Source organism: Maylandia zebra, linkage group LG15 (genome assembly GCF_041146795.1).
Source record: "Maylandia zebra isolate NMK-2024a linkage group LG15, Mzebra_GT3a, whole genome shotgun sequence".
Taxonomy (NCBI): Eukaryota; Metazoa; Chordata; class Actinopteri; order Cichliformes; family Cichlidae; genus Maylandia; species Maylandia zebra.
This window is the reverse complement of record NC_135181.1, coordinates 9,224,649-9,244,025: the sequence shown is the minus strand read 5'-3', so window position 1 is coordinate 9,244,025 and position 19,377 is coordinate 9,224,649. Positions and strand designations below refer to the sequence as shown.

The 19,377-nt window shown below is 40.5% G+C and overlaps 1 protein-coding gene across 1 annotated transcript; it reads right to left on the bottom strand.

The window, feature by feature from the left end:
* Positions 1-1,682: 1,682 nt before the first annotated feature.
* chrna2b (cholinergic receptor, nicotinic, alpha 2b (neuronal)) lies at positions 1,683-19,054 on the bottom strand. The gene is made up of 6 exons (XM_004541883.3): positions 18,362-19,054; positions 13,279-13,430; positions 12,026-12,070; positions 11,720-11,829; positions 9,388-10,555; positions 1,683-3,474 (listed from the first exon to the last, which is right to left on the bottom strand). Exons 1-6 carry the CDS (start codon positions 18,426-18,428, stop codon positions 3,349-3,351), a joined length of 1,668 nt encoding a protein of 555 aa, XP_004541940.1. The 5' UTR covers positions 18,429-19,054; the 3' UTR covers positions 1,683-3,348.
* Positions 19,055-19,377: the final 323 nt, after the last annotated feature.

Here is a 19,377-nt window from a genome sequence, read left to right as displayed (position 1 = left end):
CATACTGTAGTGTCAAGAGGACATACTGGGATTTCTATTGGTGGCACATATGTCGGGGTTGGGTTAACAGAGCGCATGGACTTTCTTTTCAAAATGATGGGCATTGCAGCTCCAGATTTATTTAAGGGAGATTAAATGATACGATATATACACACACATATAATTCTTTGATTTAGTTGGATTTCATAATTTTAACACTTTCAAAACAGAACTTTCATTCCCAGTCCTTTGTAGTGGACAGTAGGACTTACCAACTTCCATTTATAAGTGAGACGAAGAGAATTTTACCCAGAATTGTAGACAGGGTCTCAGGCGCATAGCTGTCTGGGGATGAAGTGTAGGAGGGCCAGGTATTAAAGCAGAAAGGTGAAAGTTCAAAGCACCTACCAGCATTCGAGAAGCGTCACTGTCCATTTTTACATCGCCACAGACTGAGGTTGCCAACCAAAGAAGAATCAACAGATATATTTCAAGACAAAGATTAAACTATTTGGCCACAAAAGCAAGAGGTATTTTTGGAGGCATCAAGGTGAGGCTTTTCAAACCTAACGACACTGCATCAACTGTCAAGCATGGTGGTGGTAGTATCATGCTCTGTAGCTGTTTTGTTGCCAGTGGTACTGGTGTGTTGCACAAAATGGATAGCCAAATGAAGGGGGATTACCTCAAAATTCATTAATCCGCTAGACCAGTGGTTCTTAACCTGGGTTCGATTGAACCCTAGGGGTTCGGTGAGTCAGTCTCAGGGGTTCGGCAGAGCCTCCGCCGTGACATGCATGGCTCATTTTGTGCACCAGTAAAAAACATATCTATGTCTTGAATTTCAAAAAAAATATCATATTTTATTTTTCACTAAAGAGGGGTTCAGTGAATGCGCATATGAAACTGGTGGGGTTCGGTACCTCCAACAAGGTTAAGAACCACTGCGCTAGACGGTTAAACTTGGACACAGTTGAGTGTTTCAGCAAGACTGGTTGTGGAATAGGTAATGCAGGCTAACACTGAGCTTCTGGAATAGCTTTCCCAAAGCCCCAACCTCATCAACTGAAAATTTGTGGATTATGCTTAGAAGCCGCGTCTATGCAAGGAAACCAACCAATTCAAATGGCTTCTGTCGGTTCTGCAAGGAAGAGTGTTCAAGTATTCAGTCACAATTACGCCAGAAACTTGTTGATGGCTATCAAAAGTGTCTGAGGTGCAACTCTCTAAGGGACATTTCACCAATTATTAGTGGAAGTGCATATATATTTAAACCTGTATGTATATTTTTGACTGTGGATTAGAGAAAACATGAAATAAATTCAAAGATCTGCACCCAATTCTTGTTTTTTAAAGTCATGAAAGATGTATGCTGTATAACCCCCCCACCCATCCCGGAAGAAGAACAATTAAAAAAAAAAAAATCATTAGAAGCCAGCATTACCTTGAAATTCATGCCCATGATGACTGTATGTAAACTTCTAAATACCACTGTATAATTATCTACATAATGAGGTCATCTTAAAGCACAAGGAGATAGGAACATTTACATATATTTCAAGTCTTTACTGATGATCATTAAGTGTAGTTTCAGAGTCAGTTCTTTTATAAAAGAATACAAAAAATACTGTATAAGAAATTGTTTTTTTTTTTTCAAAGGTCAGTAAACAGCGTGCAGACAAATTTTCAAATTTGTTTCATGGGTTTTTATTGTATAGTACGCTCAATCAAAAATACTACAATTGTTGCAGCATCGCCAGAAGGAAAAAACCTGTGCTGATGCATTTTTTGTCTAAACCAAATCACCCCAACGTGTATCCAACATAGTCTATAATAATGGGTGTTCATCCCACCATACACAAAGAGAACAGTGTCATCAACAACTTCTAATCTGATAAAAAGCAACCCAGATGGCATTGTTTACATATTTAATTCTCCCTATTTTTTTAAACGTTCACTGGTTTACCAGTATCATGGCACCTTGAACGGATTGTGATAAATTTACATGCATTTGTTGGCTCCAGTGGATGATAATAAATCTTGCAACGCAGACTAAGTTCTTCATTTTTCAGTTCATGACTGGAAACCTTAAAAAGTAGCAAATGAATTCAAAACTTCATGAAGCAGTTTTGAGCATCACTACTGACCAATGGTGGCAAATTAAATGGAAAATGATTATATTTAGTCATTTGTCCAAGATCCCCTTTGGAGCAGCCAGTCCAGTTACCCCTGCTAAAATCAGACTAGGGATGCACTGAGGAGTATATCACATTTGAATGCCCATTTCTTGAAGGATTATTCACCACCATCCAGAATATGTGGTGAAAGAAAACTTTGATTAGAATCAAAGAGAACAGATTCATGACAAATATTGTTAAAATACAACTCAAATGTAGAATAGGCTCTAGTACTTAGTTTACAGGTGACAGCCTTCAGTGGCGTTAAGGTCAGGAAGGTGAATTTGTACATGTGGTTTAGCAGTCCACACTCTTGTATTGCTAATGTTTGCTGATGCATTTTCTGGACATATCAATGGTCAGACAAAAAGACAGACAGATAACCATGAAGTAAAGAGCATGAAAATAAGACGAATTTAAAACAAGCTTGTTTTCTTAATGTTTTAATCTCCATCCTTGAGCCTTTTACAACAAGCTAACATTGGGATGATAAACTGAGTTTGATTCAGAGTTTGACTTCTGCTAAGACAGTAAGATGACAAACAGCTTTCACTGATCCCCCTGCTATCAGTGAATGCAATGTTATTAAGTTGTTGAGTTTTAAGCTGCAATCCCTGAAACTATAGGAAAGAAAAATATGATCACTGTGACACCCTACTAAGACAGCCGTTGGCACTATATATTTAACTAGCATGTTATGCTAACATGCTAAAAAGTGATTAACATTTGCACATTAAAATACCAACATTAGCACAGTTTTCAACAGCCATGTTAACTTTAGTGAATGTTAACATGCAAATGTTTGCATTCAGGTCAAAAACAACCTGAGAAATGTTACAGATGATGCTGAAGGAGTAAACCTGAGGCTGACAAAGTGCATCTGAGATGAAACTTGAGCCAAGACTTTATAGCTAACAGTAGGTTACTGAGTCTGATCTTCCCTTAAAAATGTAGATTGTAGTTGATTTTTATCCAACTGGGAATAAGAATCTGAAAATAGCAGAGTTGTCTCCACTATTCATAAGTTATATTTGGTGACGTGTAAAGAGCACAACGGCCTTTTGAGGACACCTGGGTTGCACCGAGTTACACAAAGTTGAGTCAGATTACCCGACTTGAAGAAGAGTTCAGCTACACTTTAAAGTATCTTTCAAGAGGAGGTGACTGTGAATTCAACCCTTTCCCAGAAGCCTTAAATCATGCCGGCTAGCCACGGTGGCAAGAACAGACCAATTGTCCCAAGCAGGCAGACAATAATGAACATCCACAGGAAGATACGGTCAATCACCATAGCAACATACTTCCAGTCCTCTTTCACCTGTGCAGAAAGAAGTAACAGAGAAGGTGGGGAGAACAAGAACAGAAATAATATCATGAATTTAAATAATAATTCACATCATGGGTGGTATTGTTTGCTATGAAAAATATGGTTCATAAGAAAAACTACTCATCACACAAGCTATGTCATATATTCATGCACATTTCTGCACACTTTTGCTGACCTGTTCCTTCTATTTTCTTCAGTCAATGCGATTTGCTACAACCTGTCTGTAACCAATCAAACTTTTAAACAGTTCTTTCTTAGCTGCTCCCAACAGTAATTTCAGTGTGATGTTAGGCATATAATGGGATTTAGCTCCATGCATTACTGCTCCATGTATCTGCCCTTGAAGTTTAATATCTGTCTCCAGAAAAGCTCTCTTCAGTCACTCAGCTGCCAAAGCCAGTTTTTATACCTCTTCAGTAACTTCCTATATATGACAATAAAAAGAAAAGTTGTATTTTTTTTTAATTTAAAAGTTACTTTTCTAGGGCAGAATGGTGCCTCACAGCAAGAAGATCCTGAGTTTGAAATAATAATTTCCCCTAGGGATCAATAAAGTATTCTGATTCTGAATCTGATTGAGGCTGAGGGCCTTCTGTGTGGAGTTTGCATGCTCTGCTGTGTTTGTGTGGGTTCTCTCCGGGTACTCCAGTTGCCTCCCACAGTCCAAAGATATGCAGTAAGTGGGATTATGTTCACTCTGTTATTCAAATTTGCCCAGAAGTGCGATCTTATCCCTGTGTCAGATGGTGACATATCCAAGGTGTGCCCCGCCTCTTGCACTATCAATCAATCAATCTTTATTTATAAGGCACTTTTCATACAGAGAAAATGTAGCACAAAGTGCTTTACATAGTTAAAAGCAGCCCACCCCACCCTCCAACTCACTCCCCACACTCTCAATACACATATATCCCCCCACCCACACACACATACACACACGCGCACACTTAAAGAGTAAAAATTGGGCTGGGCTCGCATGAGCCAAGTGAGGAAACACTATAACAGGGAGCCGTCTGCACCGGGAGCCGGTCACAGACCGCAGCCTCCAGGCTGGGCACACAGCAGGAGGGAGGCAAAGGAGCCCCCCAGCCAGGCTGAGAGGACCCCAGAGACCCAGCAGCCACGGTCAATAACAGCCCCGGTGCAGAGAGCGCCCTCCGAGGAAACACTGGAGATATGACGCAATACAATATATATAGGGTAAAATGATAAAATAAATAAGAACAGGATACAATATAAATATAAATAGAATAAGAAGATTAAAAAATGAATAAGAATAAAATCAAACAAATATTAGGTAAATCCTAAATTAATAATAGAATAACAGGATAGAATAAATAAGCATAAAATAAATAAACGCTAAGTAAAAGCTAAATTAAAAAGGTGGGTCTTGAGCCTGTTCTTAAAAACATGTACGTTCTCTGCGGCCCTGAGCTCCTCCGGCAGGCTGTTCCACAGACGAGGACCATACCACTGAAACGCTGCCTCTCCGTGAGTATGTGTCCTGACTTTAGGGACAATCAAAAGGCCAGTACCAGAGGACCTCAGGGTCCGCGAGGGTTCGTATGGTAAAAGCAGATCTGAGAGATAGGAAGGCCCAAGACCATTAAGACATTTAAAAACCAATAAAAGAACTTTAAAATCGATCCTGAAACACACGGGGAGCCAGTGCAGCGATTCTAAAACCGGTGTAATGTGGGCCCGCCCTCTGGTCTTCGTCAGCACACGAGCTGCCGAGTTTTGCAAGAGTTGTAAAGTTGAAATATTCTTCTTAGGAAGACCAGAGAGCAGGGCATTACAGTAATCAATGCGACTGGTAATAAAAGCATGCATCAGCATCTCCGTGTTGGCCCGAGAGAGAATAGGGCGGACTCTGGCTATATTTTTTAGATGATAAAATCCAATTTTAGTTACATGTTTAATATGTGGGATAAAACCAAGCTCAGAGTCAAAAATAACACCCAGGTTTTTCACTTGTAGTGAAGGACATAGTGAAAATGCCTCTAATTTAGACAAGAGTTTCTCTCTCTGAGCCTCAGGACCGACAATTAAAACTTCAGTTTTGTCCTGGTTAAGTTGTAAAAAGTTTTCTGCCATCCAAGATCTTATATCCAAGATACAGTTAAAAAGGGCATCCATTTGTCTGGTGTCATCAGGAGACACGGAGATGTACAGCTGCGTGTCATCAGCGTAACTGTGGAAGTTCACTCCATGCCTCCTGATGACACCGCCGAGAGGGAGCATATACAAATTAAAAAGTACAGGGCCTAGAACCGACCCTTGAGGCACACCACATGTCATTTTATGGATCTTAGAGGAGCATGTATCCATACTCACCATAAAAGTTCTGTCAGAGAGATAGGAAGTGAACCAGTTGTGTACAGCACCAGAGAGGCCCACCATGTGTTTCAGTCTGTTTAAAAGAATAGCGTGGTCTACTGTATCAAAGGCTGCGCTTAGATCCAGTAGCACCAGGACTGAGAGCTTTTGGGAGTCCCAGTTACATCTAAGATCATTTAAAACCTTTAGGAGAGCCGTCTCTGTGCTGTGGTTCACCCTAAATCCAGACTGGAATATCTCCAGGATCTGTCTATCATTGAGAAAATCAGTAATCTGAGTAAAAACAAGTTTTTCTAAGACTTTACTTAAAAATGGTAAGTTGGATACAGGTCTGTAGTTATTAAAATCATTACAATCCAAATTGCTCTTCTTCAGAAGGGGCCTCACCACCGCCGTTTTAAAGGCAGCAGGGAAGACACCCAACTGAAGAGAGCAATTCATCATGCATAAAAGCTCAGCCTCAAAAAATCCATAAAGTGTTTTAAAGAGTGAAGAAGGAATTGGATCTAAAAGACATGTGGTGGGTCTCACTGTGGAGAAAACCTTCTGAAAGTTCTCAGCATTAACCAGGACAAAGCTGTCCAGTGTCTCCTCAGGTACAATCGAGCCCTCAGATGTATTTAAAATCATATCACGATTAGATAAAATATCAGATCTGATGGCGCTGATCTTTCCCCTGAAGTGGTCTGCAAACTGCTCACAGAGCGAGTCTGTGGGGGTTCTTTGGGAGCTGTTAAAATCAGGGTTAAATAAGTGATCTATGGTGGAAAAGAGGACCTTGGGATTATTTTTGTTAATACTGATTATTTTGGCGAAGTATGAATTTCTTGACTTCCTTAATGTATTATTGTACACTTTAAGTTGCTCGCAAAATATTTGATGGTTGATATTATTTTTAGTTTTCCTCCATCTCCTTTCTGCTGCCCTGCAATTTCTTTTGAGTTTTTTGACTTCTTCGTTTCTCCAGGGTGATGCATGTTTTACGTTAATCTTTTTGGTGGTGAGTGGAGCAACGGAGTCAAGGCTTTTCTTCAGTTTGCTGTTGAAATAACTAAAAATCAAATCGCAGGATGCAGGTAAAATCACAGGGGGGCATTCGTCTAAAACCCTGGTAAAATTTGCAGCCACTTCAGAGGTTAGATAGCGCCTCCTCACAGTTCGCACCGAGGTCTCCCTGAATAAAACCGGTGATGTTAAAAAACACACAGTAGTGGTCAGAGACAGCCAAGTCAACAACAGAGGACACGCTGGTGGACAGCCCATATACTAGCTGGGATAGGTTTGAAGGATAAGAAAGAGTATGCTAAATTTCTTATGCTTGCTATTTTGTCCATGAATACTCTGCAGGCTTTCTGCCCTCCTGTCTGGTTTTTCAAATGCAGTAAGAGGCGCAATATTGATAAAAATCTGAATAATATTTTTTAACAACCAAAGGGAAGATGTTCAAGTTGTTTTGGCAGGACAAAGTCTTACTGAGAGACTACGGACTGAGACACTAAAAGACTGAGCTATCAAACTTCAGTATATACTGCTTATTTTGGTTCTTATTGTCAGGTGTCATGGTAAACTGAGAGCTTAAGAATTTTTTTTTTTTTTTTTACATGTTCTGGGTATCAGTATACAGTTAGGTCGGACGACACAAATGCAGCTTTGCTTTTGCAAACCATCTCAGTGGATTTTAAATCAAAGAATCAAGATGAGATCAAGGTGCACACTTTAACTTATGGGGTTTTACAAAAGTATTGCCCTAACCTTTTAGGAATTATCTACATTTTTATTCACAGTACCCCAGTTGCAGTGGCTCAAAAATAAATGGACAAACTCATAATTAAAAATATAAAGATTATTTTCATTCTTGGATGATTCTCATCTGGAGACTCTCTGTTAGGCCTCTACTGAATCTTGTGAAAAACCTGAAGTTAAAACTGAGATTTTATTTTCAAAATAAGTTGTGTTTCTCTTTTAATACAAAGAAGCGGCTCGTTGCTGCAACATTCTTGCCTGTGCTGGATTATGGTGATATTCTATATATGAATGCTTCTGCTCAATGTCTTCGAATGGTTGATTCTGTGTATCATGCTTCTCTGAGGTTCATCACTAACCGTAAATTTCTGACTCACCACTGTGAGTTAAACTCTCAGGTAGGATGGCCTGCTTTGGTAAGTCGGAGGAACTCTCATTTATACAGTTTTATATATAAGGCGATACTTGGGTTGCTGCCTTCTTATATATGTTCCCTGCTTCTAATGAAACATGCTGGTCGGTATTCTCTTCGTCCGCATGGCTACTTGTTGCTTTCTGTTCCATTTGCCCGAACTGAACTTTGTAAAAGAGCTTTTGTCCATTTAGCACCCTCGGCTTGGAACAAACTGCAGAAGGAATGGAAAATGACTGAATTCATTTCATTAAGTGCTTTTAAATCTAAACTACGAATCCTTGAGGCCAAGTCCATAACATGCAACTGTTTCAATTAGACTGATTGTCATTTTAACTGACTTTTTTATTTTTATTTGAATTTTATTGAATTTTATTTTCTTTTATTTGTATTCTTTCACTTATTGTTGCATGTGTGTTGTTGCTGCCTGTGTTTGAGTAATTTCTGTAACTGTGAGACATCTGCTGCTGCCTATCTTGGCCAGGTCTCCCTTGAAAGAGAGGTTTTTAATCTCAATGGGATCTTCCTGGTTAAATAAAGGTTAATAAATAAAATAAATATTGCAGCCACCTTCAGTAGCTGCTTGTTTGTGAGTCATTCAGTTTTATCTTCAGCTACAGGCTCTACTGCAGTGACTCCAAAAGTGTAGGATGGGTCCCCCTGTGGGCTGTGAAGGTATTGCAGGCCTTAGTATTAAAAGAAATTGCGTTTGAAATAGAACTATGTACAGTTACGTATTTATATAAATGCATTTATTTATGTAAAAAGTGAACTTCTGTACAGAGCAAATGGAAACATCTGTATCAAACCAATTTAACAAACATGCAAAGGACTATCGCTGATATTAAGAGCTGGGTCTCCAGCTATGGCCCGGAAACTAAGCAGCATTGTTCAGTGAAAGAATCCTGAAGGATGGCCATAAAGTCCATAAGGTCACGGGTGCACTCTAAATCCTGGTTTGCCATTTTTCAACATTCACAGGATTGTGAATTGTTGCATGTACCATCGACAGGCCATGCCCTAACACTGCTCACTAACCACCCTGCTTACTAAACTCAGTTCCATGCAACTTCTTTCTCTTTCCTAAAATGAAATTCAAGATGGAGCCTATTTTTTACACACGAACAATATTCAGCACTCACTGAACAGCAGGCGGTCAGGACAAAATTTCCAGGGTGCATTTCAAACAAGTGTATGGCAGCCAAATTTAACTCACGTATGATTTTTAATTTATATAGAATAGTAGGAATTGTGATTGCGCCTTGCACAGGTATTATCTAATCAACATGCCCAGAGTATGATTTTGTATCAAAACTGAGATAAATGTAAATTGGAATACCATCAGTAATACAAATGAACAAAATGCCATTCTGCTTTTATATTAGATGCATTATTTCCTTGATACTCACACTGAAGTCAGCATCCTCAGCCCTCAGGTGGTCTGCAATGTAGTGCACCCCTTCTAATGCACGCATGACACTTGGTGAAAGCAGGAAAGCTGACTGTGACACTTTATTGTCAACTTTAGCCGGCCGAGGAGTGGAATTACCTCTGGTTCCAGTTAAGTGCCTGTTCCCCCCTGCCACCACCTCTTGTCGGCTCTGGCTGTTCTGTGGGGTTTTTTGTTGTGGTGGAGGAGTTGACCCTGGAGGTCTGGGAGAAGGAGGACGGAAGGAGAAATAGGATGTCAGTGTTCCCAGCTCCAAGTCCTCATAACAGCTTCTCTCGGGGTCTTCCAATGTGGTCCCATCTCTTAACCAGTTAGCTGAGGTGCTAATACAGTTGCCCGATTTGTACCCGGCTATTCGGAGCTGGCGCCGCTCTGCCACCGCTTCCTGTTGAAGGAGCAGCAGCCTGCGACGGCGGCCATCCGGTGCGGGCCGTCTCATGAACAACCAACGTGGAATCAAGTCCAGGAACACAGAGTGAACCCAGTGGGGCATCTTGTGAGTGCTGGGAGAGCGGTGGTGGACGTTGAGGACAAAGACAGTGATAACGATGGACAGGGTGACAAAAATCATGGTGAAAAGGAGATACTCGCCGATGAGAGGGATAACGAGGGATGTGGACGGTATGATCTCTGTGATGAGTAGCAGGAAGACAGTGAGGGATAACAACACGGAGATACACAGGGTGATCTTCTCACCGCAGTCTGACGGTAGATAGAAAACCAAAACCGTGAGGCATGAGATAAGCAGACAGGGGATGATGAGGTTGATTGTGTAAAATAAGGGAAGACGTCGGATGATGAAGAAGTAGGTGATGTCTGGGTAAATCTCATGGCAGCAGTCATATTTCTTTGTATTATACGTTCCCACGGCATTGATGATGGCCCATTCGCCGCTCTCCCAGTAGTTGCTGAGATCCACAGTATTTTCAATCTGCTCCAAGTCAATTTTGGCTTTGTCGTAAGTCCAGGAGCCAAATTTCATTTTACAGTTTTGTTGATCGAAAGGGAAGAAGGTGACATCAATGCTGCAAGAGCTCTTGTAAATAGCAGGAGGCACCCAGCGAATTTTGCCCGTGTAGAATAGGTGAGCTTTTGTCATGTGGGTCACAGCAAATTCGCCATCAGCACTGCAGAAGGAGAAGTTTGTCATATAAGTCATGGAAACACACAAAAGACCTCATCTTAGAGTGAAGGCTACATCAGATAAGAAATCATAACCTTCACTGTGATCAGTTCTATTCCCCTTCTTCTTTCCTGAGATTTTATTTCCTTTTTTTTTTTTCATTTTGGAAACTATGTAGTGAAAAACTGTCTGCAATCTCCCCTCCATTCACCACTTTAATGGCAACACTAGCTTCAGCAGAAGACGTAATCATACGTCCTTATCATTTAATCAGTCTCACCTCTTTTAATTTCACATACGGACTGTGATTACACGAGCGCGCTGGAGCAGAAACCTATCATCAGCGTGCTCGGTTTAATCTCCAGGAGGTGAATTTAGGTGACGGGAGAGGTTTCTCAAAAGTGGTTTTTGCAATCAGTTTCCCACTGGAGCGATAGACATGTAAAGGCTGCCTTCAGTTCGATGAAACGAAATGCACTCCACCAATTTTTACTAACAGACGTGCAAAATTTAAAATGGAGTATCTTTTTCATTTTGCTAAATGAAACAGATAATAAAGAGCTGTGTTTATATCAGCGTGTAAACTATACCGCACATATCTCAGAAGGTACAAATAAAACCAGCCACCCAATCAGGACTGGAAGAAACATGAGAAAGCGGAGCAAACCATTGTTTTCACAGACCACTAGATGGTGCCATCTTCTTACACATACTGTTAAGGCAAGAGGCGTGAGTTTGGACTCCTTTGTCATGCTACAATAAGAGCATAGCTGTTAGACAGCCCTAAATCTGCCATTACAATCCTCTGAAGCATTTTGGCAAACCTTGAAGTGTTCAGCAGCGTCTCAGTACGGTAGAGAGAAATAACTGTGATTGGTTATGTAGTTCAGAACTGAATAGACTCAGAATCAATTGTTTGACAGTATATTAATCCGAATAAAAGATTAATGAGTTTAGTGAGTTTGCTAAAAAAAAATGCAACAAATATCAGAGTAAAGCTGTTTAACTGAATGTCAGATATTCGTTTCTTGAACAATTATAGTTATTTTACTCTCATACGCTCATTTGCACAACTGAGCTTTACTGTAGGCCTGAGTGTTTAATAAAGAGTTAATTAGATAATCAAGAAAAGAAATGCAGTAACCATTACATTTTATCTCAGACTCACTTGTTATAGAGGACGATATCTGGTACCCATATGAGCTCTGACGGCACTCTTATGGATGTCACGTTGTCATAGTCAGACGGTCTCCAGCGAAGCTTGTAGTCATTCCACTCCTGCGAGACACAAACAACACGAATCAGTCTGGAGGGCCGTGGCCCCATTTGTATTCATCATATGAGTCGTTCACTTCAACAATGCAAATACTTTTTTGCATTCCTAACATTTCATGTCAGCATATCCCCTCCTGAATATAAAAAAAATAAAATAAAATCTAAATAATAAATCAACACTGACACTAGATTTCCTAACCTGTTTAAGCCACACGTTGGTTGTCATCATTTGGTTCTTTTCATCCTGAAAGACAGACAGATAGAGAGCGAGAATGATGGAAATATTGTTAAAGTTGTCAACCGGGGGTTCAGACCAGAGAAATATGTCTGTGTTTCTTGGTGTTTTGTCAAAGGAAAACTCAAATATAACTTTCTGCTACTTTAATGACTTTATGGAAATCATATACACAAGCTTCCTTCATAGCTGTGGGATGTAGTGTACCCATGAACAGGCCTATACTGACCTTGAAACCAAAGTTTGAGTATATGCTGTACAGGCATCACTGTATTTAGTCAATGCACAGAAATATCATAACCCTATCATCACCGATCATGAGGGTTTTGGTGATGAAGACATCTGAACATTGTTGTTGTTGTTCCTTGAGTATTTAAAAGTAGGATGGGAGGGAGAGCCTTCAGTTTTCAGGCCCCTCTTCTGTGGAACCAGCTTCCAGTTTGGATTTGAGAGACAGACACTATCTCTACTTTTAAGATAAGGCTTCAAACTTTCCTTTTTGCTAAAGCATATTTGGGGCTGAATCAGTTGAGCCTGAATCCTCCCTTAGTTATGCTGCAATAGGCGTAGGCTGCTGGGGGATTCCCATGATGCATTGAGTGTTACTTCTTCAGTCACCTTTCTCAATCACTGTGTTAATAGACCCCTCTGCATACTTGTTATTAATCTCTAACTCTCTCTTCCACAGCATGTCTTTGGCCGCCCCTCCCTGAGCCTGGTTCTGCTGGAGGTTTCTTCCTGTTAAAAGGGAGTTTTTCCTTCCCACTGTCGCCAAAGTGCTTGCTCATAGGGGTCACATGATTGTTGGGTTTTTCTCTGTATGTATTATTGTAGGGTCTACCTTACAATATAAAGCACCTTGAGGCAACTGTTGTTGCGATTTGGTGCTGTATAAATCTAATTGAATGGAATGGAATCGAACAATCATTTATTTTTTCTGAATGACACTAGAGCAGGGGTAGGCAACTCCAGGCCTCGAGTGCCGGTGTCCTGCTGGTTTTAGATGTGTCCTTGATCCAACACAGCTGATTTAAAGGGCCACCTCCTCAACATGTCTTGAAGTTCTCCAGAGGCCTGGTAATGAACTAATCATTTGATTCAGATGTGTTTAATCAGGGTGAGATCCAAAACCTGCAGGACACTGGCACTTGAGCCCTGGATCATCATCATATGTCACATCACCAGCTCTTTGTGGCAAACGCAAGGCAAACACTCACCACATCAATAAGCTGGGCTATGGAGAGTCCAAACTTGACAATGACGACGTCGGAGATGTTTGGCACAGGTCTCGACCACTTGTTGTACCCAGCGAACAGGGTCTTGAAAAGGTCATCTTCAGCATGTGAGTGGGTCTTCTCGTCACAGAGGGCTGTGGATACATTACTGGTGTAGTTAGCCATTTATAGAAGACAAATGCAATAAGTGAAGTGGGTAATTTAGGAATTTGTAATATTTCTATTCTCTTGTTCGTTAATAAATTTATTCATCTCTCTTGGATCTGCATCATAGAGTTTGTTAACATTTAAATAAGCTAACATGGGGCTGTTAAAACTACAGGTGTATGTGATAAAGACCTCGCCTGTATCTTGACACTAAATGCATTTGCACTTTTTTAATGCATTAATATTATTGGTGAATATTTAATGGTATGGCATTCTAAGACTGAAACGGGATGAAAGAAGCGGAAGCTGAATGGTATATGTTGGGATCACATCCATGTTCTGTCATCTGTCTCTCCTAATCTTCACTTAACAAATACTAGTAAATCTGGCTGGCATCTGGGTTGCTTTTGGGAGCAAGAGAGAACTGCGAACATGTCGTGCTTCATCACAGAAGCCTACTCTAAACATCTAAGACTTTTCTTTGTAAAGTCTTATCGACTTTTCACATCTTAGCAAATCTTTTGATCTCTTGATCTCGGCTCCCCTTGAGGGCTGCCTGCTAGAATCTCTCAAGCTGAGAAGGTGGAGACAAAGGAAGCGTCTCTCCTCCCCTCGACAGTAATACCATTTCAGCTATACAATCTCTAAAGTCTTATTATTATGTATGTAAGGCCTCGCAGTGAGAGGCGGCTTGATTAAATTGATTCTGAATATGCACTCTAGTCAGATTTGTGTACAAGCTGGGACTGAGTCACCGTATTGTTTCTGCAGAATGAAAAGCATGGAAATAGACAGGAATCCCGTCCCTTGGGGATTACTGCTTCCACCTTCATCAGTGTAGTCAGAGTCAATTACACACATCATTACTCGCTACTGTTAAGTGGAGGTGAGCTAATTTCTCACCAGTGAAGGGTGTTTATTGTTGAGCTGTCTGTCACTCTGTGTTACGTCTGATGCATGAAACAATTAACTGATGCTTCTGATTTGGAGTGGAGGCTAACGGTTGGGTATATTTGTCTAATTTTTTTTTCACATACTGATGCTGGGAGATTAGGCATATATATAGATTAGGCATCAAATCCGATTTTTTTTTGTCTGGTTGTTCACTCTACAAATAACATGTGACAGCAAACGCGTTAGTGTGAACAGTTCACGGCCCTCAAAGCGGCCCGCATGCGCAAAAGAAGACATCACACACAACGTGCTCTGTTTACGGAAGTAAAAACAGCGGCTACAGAGCTAGTAGGTGTTGTTGCAGCAGTCTATCAATTTCTGCACAGTCGTAACCAACAGAATTTTGATAAATTAATTAGAGAAAAAATGACACTGAGAAAAAAGAGAGCCCGTGCTTTAACGATGGCCGCCATGCTTTCTCGTTTGTCTTCTCCGGCGCTGATAATTGGCGTCTGTCTTGTGTCAGTGACGTAAAAGGCGGATTTAATGCGACATGACCATTCAAACAGCAGTCGCTTTCTAAAACATCAGATATGTATCGGATTCAGTACCACATGCGAAAGTGACCCAGGTCGGATTTGAAAATATCGGATTTGTGCTGTTCACACTGTCATACCATGATCGGATATGGGTCGCATAGGGTCAAAAAAGTCTGATTTTATGCGCTTTTGCCTGCAGTGTGAACGTAGCCTAAGACTCATATCGACACCAATATTTGGTTATTTTTGAAAAACACAAATTTCTTTATTTTAGAAAGGTAGCAGTGGCTGGAGCCCATCCCAGCTGTCATAGTGCGAGAGGCACGGTACATCCTGGACAGGTCACCAGTCTAATGCAGGGCTAATACAGAGAGACAGACAGACAACCAGTCTCACTTACATTCACACCTATGGGTAATTTAGAATCATCAATCTACACTAATTGCATGTCTTTGGACTGTGCGACAAAACTGGAGAGAACCCACACAGACACAACCCCTTTAATCAGGGCCAGTTGGTTGATTTGAACTCAGACCCTTTCTGCTTTGAGGCAACCTTGCTAACCACCGCACCACCGTGCAGTTAAAGTTCCCTTATATTTATTATGTGTGGTTGTTTATTTAGTCATTTACGATTCGTGTGACTGCGCTCGGATCAGCTGGTTGTTGTGTTTATGGCATGCCAAACATGTGTTGCTAACAGGGAAGTTGTAGAGCGCCCTCTGGTGGACAAAGTATTCAACATCAACACTCACAATATAGTTCGAAGTTGCTTCTCTCACCTCTACTTATTAAAATTAAACTTATCAGCCTGTGTAAATGTCAATACTAATAAATCTGCAAAATCTGCAAATAGCTAATATTTGTCAATAATACTGGCTTTCTGATGCATCTTGCATCTAACTTGTATTGAGTGTGTTTTATATTTGCTATTACTGTACATCTACCTGCCTAGGTACTGGCACAATGCACCTCTTAAACTGTCACTTTATTGTTTGCGATGTAGCTGCACTCATTCGGTCCAATAATGCCAACTAACGGCTTAAAAATATATTGTTTTGTTCATGCTAAACTACCCACTATAAAGTCTTTACAGAATGGCAGATTATAACTTTTAGATGGTTTTTGTATGGTTCTCATTTAGAATTCAGTAACAAAGAAAATGCGTGTGTGTTCAATAATGTCAAAATATTTAATGATGTGGCATTTTTGTTTACTGATATATTGCCTTATTGATCAATTAATCAAAGCAGAAAAAAATTAATTGTATCAAAATAAAATAAAATAAAAAACTCAATTAAGATGTGATTACATCTACATGTCACTAATACACCAATGTTTCTGGAGCTCTGTTTGTTAGCATAGGTTATAATAGGGTGCACTCAAGTGTGCTACCATCAAGGGACCTTCAAATGAAACCTTGGACCACCTTCATCTGGCAGCAGTCATGATTGCTTAGCCAAGGACACATCACTATCTGTCTATGGGTGAGTTGTGGCTCTGTTGACAGAATTACCATGTATTTACAACCTGTAACTGTAGGACAGGCCACTAGACGATGACCACTTGATGGACTTACATGTTGCACAGAGCTAATCCAAGCAAAGCATGCAAAACTGCTTCAGTGAGATTTATTGCCTGTGCTAACTGAATGGCTTGGTTTGGTTTGGCTTTACCAACAAAAGGCTGCAAAGGATGCAAAATTTGGCAAGGTCCTTCTTCTCGTTGATGCAGTAGTTTGTAGAAAATATACATTAGAGGTGGTAATCAATATGTGAATTCACTTTCAATTTGCCTAAGGTACACCTGGGCTCATGTCTTGTTATCATGAACTAATTTCAATCTGGCAAACAAGCAGGCACTAGAGAATTCCTATCTGCTATCTTGACAGTCGGGGCAGTGCGTATTCATCTGTCCGTGCATCTGGGAAAGACCAGATGTGGCGCTGGAAAAAAGCCTCTTGGGTACCACATATCAAACCTCGTGCCAGGGGAGAGTTGAAATGAGGCGACACCTTCAACATCCGGCACACTGGGCCCAGTATATTTGGACCTTAGCCAAGTCACTTGGCAAGGTGTTTAAAACACTGACCAGTTTGGATCATCGAGTCAGCAGCTTCTCTGGCCAGAGGTGCTTTTCATGAAATTGGGCTGTCAAATAATTACAGTAAAAATTTTACTAAAAGAATGCTGCAGATCTTTTCTTTGTGTGTGTATGAAAAACTGCAGGGTTTAAGTCAGAAAGCTGAAATCTATCTATGTCATACCAATAAGCATATGATTATGTAGTCTACCTACACATTTGATAACTGAAGCATACAGAGACAGAGTATATTTGGTGCTTTGAAACCCTTTTCAACAAGAACTCATTTTATCCTCGATCTCTGTATGGGAATGCTTTTTGTCTGCACATAAGTTGTGACTGCAACTGATAATTTGTGATTGCAAATTCTGACATCCATGTCAAAACTGGACTTCCAGAGTAGCTAACTGGGCTTCAGTGTCAATCTTGAATGAATCAAACCCTGTTTCCACAGAAGTATGCACTAGACCGTAAGAAATTGTAGCTTAAATCATTTCACAACAAAAGCAACAAATTGAGGCACGATCTGGCATCGACTGCTCCAGTCGTCTCTCAGTTTCTTCCTTTAAAGATGTTTCCTTCTCTGGTCCCTTTGTAGCTTTTTTGAAACAAGATTAACTTCCTCTGAAAATGTAGCAGCATGACTATCAGTTGTTGCACCAATTTGTGTGGCTCATTTTTCACACTGTTATGTTGTCCGCTGTACTGCTTTTGTACAGAAAGAAGCAAATGCCTTCATTCATCTCTTACATTTCTTCTATTTATCTTTCTAACAACAACTTATTTTCTCATAAGCTAAATAGCTGCTTCTCTGGAGGTGAATGTGTTAAATGAAGAGGTAGTTCCCAATGCATGAAACAGACATCCAGCTAAATGTGAAAATAGGACCGTGAGCCTTTTAAGTAGTCATGTGTGAGACTGCAAATTTCTGATACCAAGCAAATACTGGGTTAATATTGCAGATACTGATACAAATACTTTTAACATAGAAAGGTATTTATTTATAAACTGCCTTTTTTCTCCTTTTTTTATAATGCATGTTTGAGGTATATTTTTCCATAAAAAACAGATAAATAATTTATTTAACACAATTCAGTGGGCTACACACTAAACTTAAAGGAAGGAAACAAACTATCGAACGTATCGCGCTAGTATCGATCCAATACCGATACTAGCAATGACATCAATACTATCCCTGTTTGGATCCATCGATCACCTTTAATTTTGAAAAGTGCCGAGCATAACTGAACAGTAAGGTTAGAATATATTTTTCCAGTCTGTGACTTACTTCTTTGTACTTGCTCAGTTGCTCATCTCTCAGAACCTCCATGGTTCAAACACACCTGCTATTATTGCTGTCATTAACATTAGCCCACTAGAAAACATAGTTGTAAAAGTACTTACCGGCCGGACTCAAGAGTAGCGCCCAAATAAAAGCCGTCCCGGCGGAGAACAGGTGGTTGGATCCCATTTCGTCCTCTTGACAGCAAAGAAAACTTCACAAGAAAGCACGGAGCAGCTTCCGTCCACTGTCGAAACGCTATGTGGAAAAGTGTGAGCAACATCTGTCATCTTCGCAGCTGAGAAGCACGTCAGGACCACATCACAGCTACTGTCACGATAACCGCTTTCAAGTCTGTAGGCGGGGAATGACAGTGACAGCGCTCTGACTGACTTACTTTAGATCTCAGCATAGATAAGTCTCCGTCTCTGCTCACTGTCAGCGCTGTTTGGACCGGAGGAGAGCGAGTACCGTGCCATCAGTTTCCGCGCAATGAGCGCTATCCATCACTGGGTGCTGAATCAGGGAGCGGCACTATAACACTGTGTGTCCCAGCTTTGCTGTAATTGCTCATACCAGCTCATAAAAGTAGCTCTATAAATCTGTTTTCAGGAAATCAATTCACGGAAAGTAGTCGGATTTTCTTCTGCGTAGAGAGAATCCAAACAAATGCGCCTGTTACGCAGGGTGCCAAGAATTTGGCGTCCAATGCGTCCAATCCTGTGAGTGTGTTCTGTTTTAAAATTCAAAGTAGTAGTTTTCCATGACTGGCAGCTGGACAGTGTAATAAGTGTAATATGTAAGGTTGCCGAAATAACAGGAGGAGATGCAGGGCACGTCTGAGCATTTGCCTCTTTATTTGGCACCTAAAGCGACTCGCTCTCTCTCCCTCTCTCCGTGTGTGTGTGTGTGTGTTTAAGAGACACACATACACAGAACCCGTGTGTTTAAATGCTGACCAGCTATTCAAGAAACCAAGTTAAAAATGCATTTAAAAAAGTTATGAGCCTCGACTTTAATACAGTAATTATTCTTTGAAAGATCCAAAGAATGAGTGACGAGTGACGTGAAGCTGAACACGGCACAACAATATATTTGGAAAACAGCTAGAGGGCAGACCGGGTGAGTGAAGTTTGTA

Coding starts and splice junctions, on each gene's coding strand:
- chrna2b (XM_004541883.3), bottom strand. CDS start 18,428: ATGGGATCCAACCACCTGTTCTCCGCCGGGACGGCTTTTATTTGGGCG. Junction 13,431..18,361: donor GCTACTCTTGAGTCCGGCCG/GTAAGTACTTTT, acceptor ATGTATCCACAG/CCCTCTGTGACGAGAAGACC. Junction 3,475..9,387: donor CTGAGGATGCTGACTTCAGT/GTGAGTATCAAG, acceptor CTTTCTGCACAG/GTGAAAGAGGACTGGAAGTA.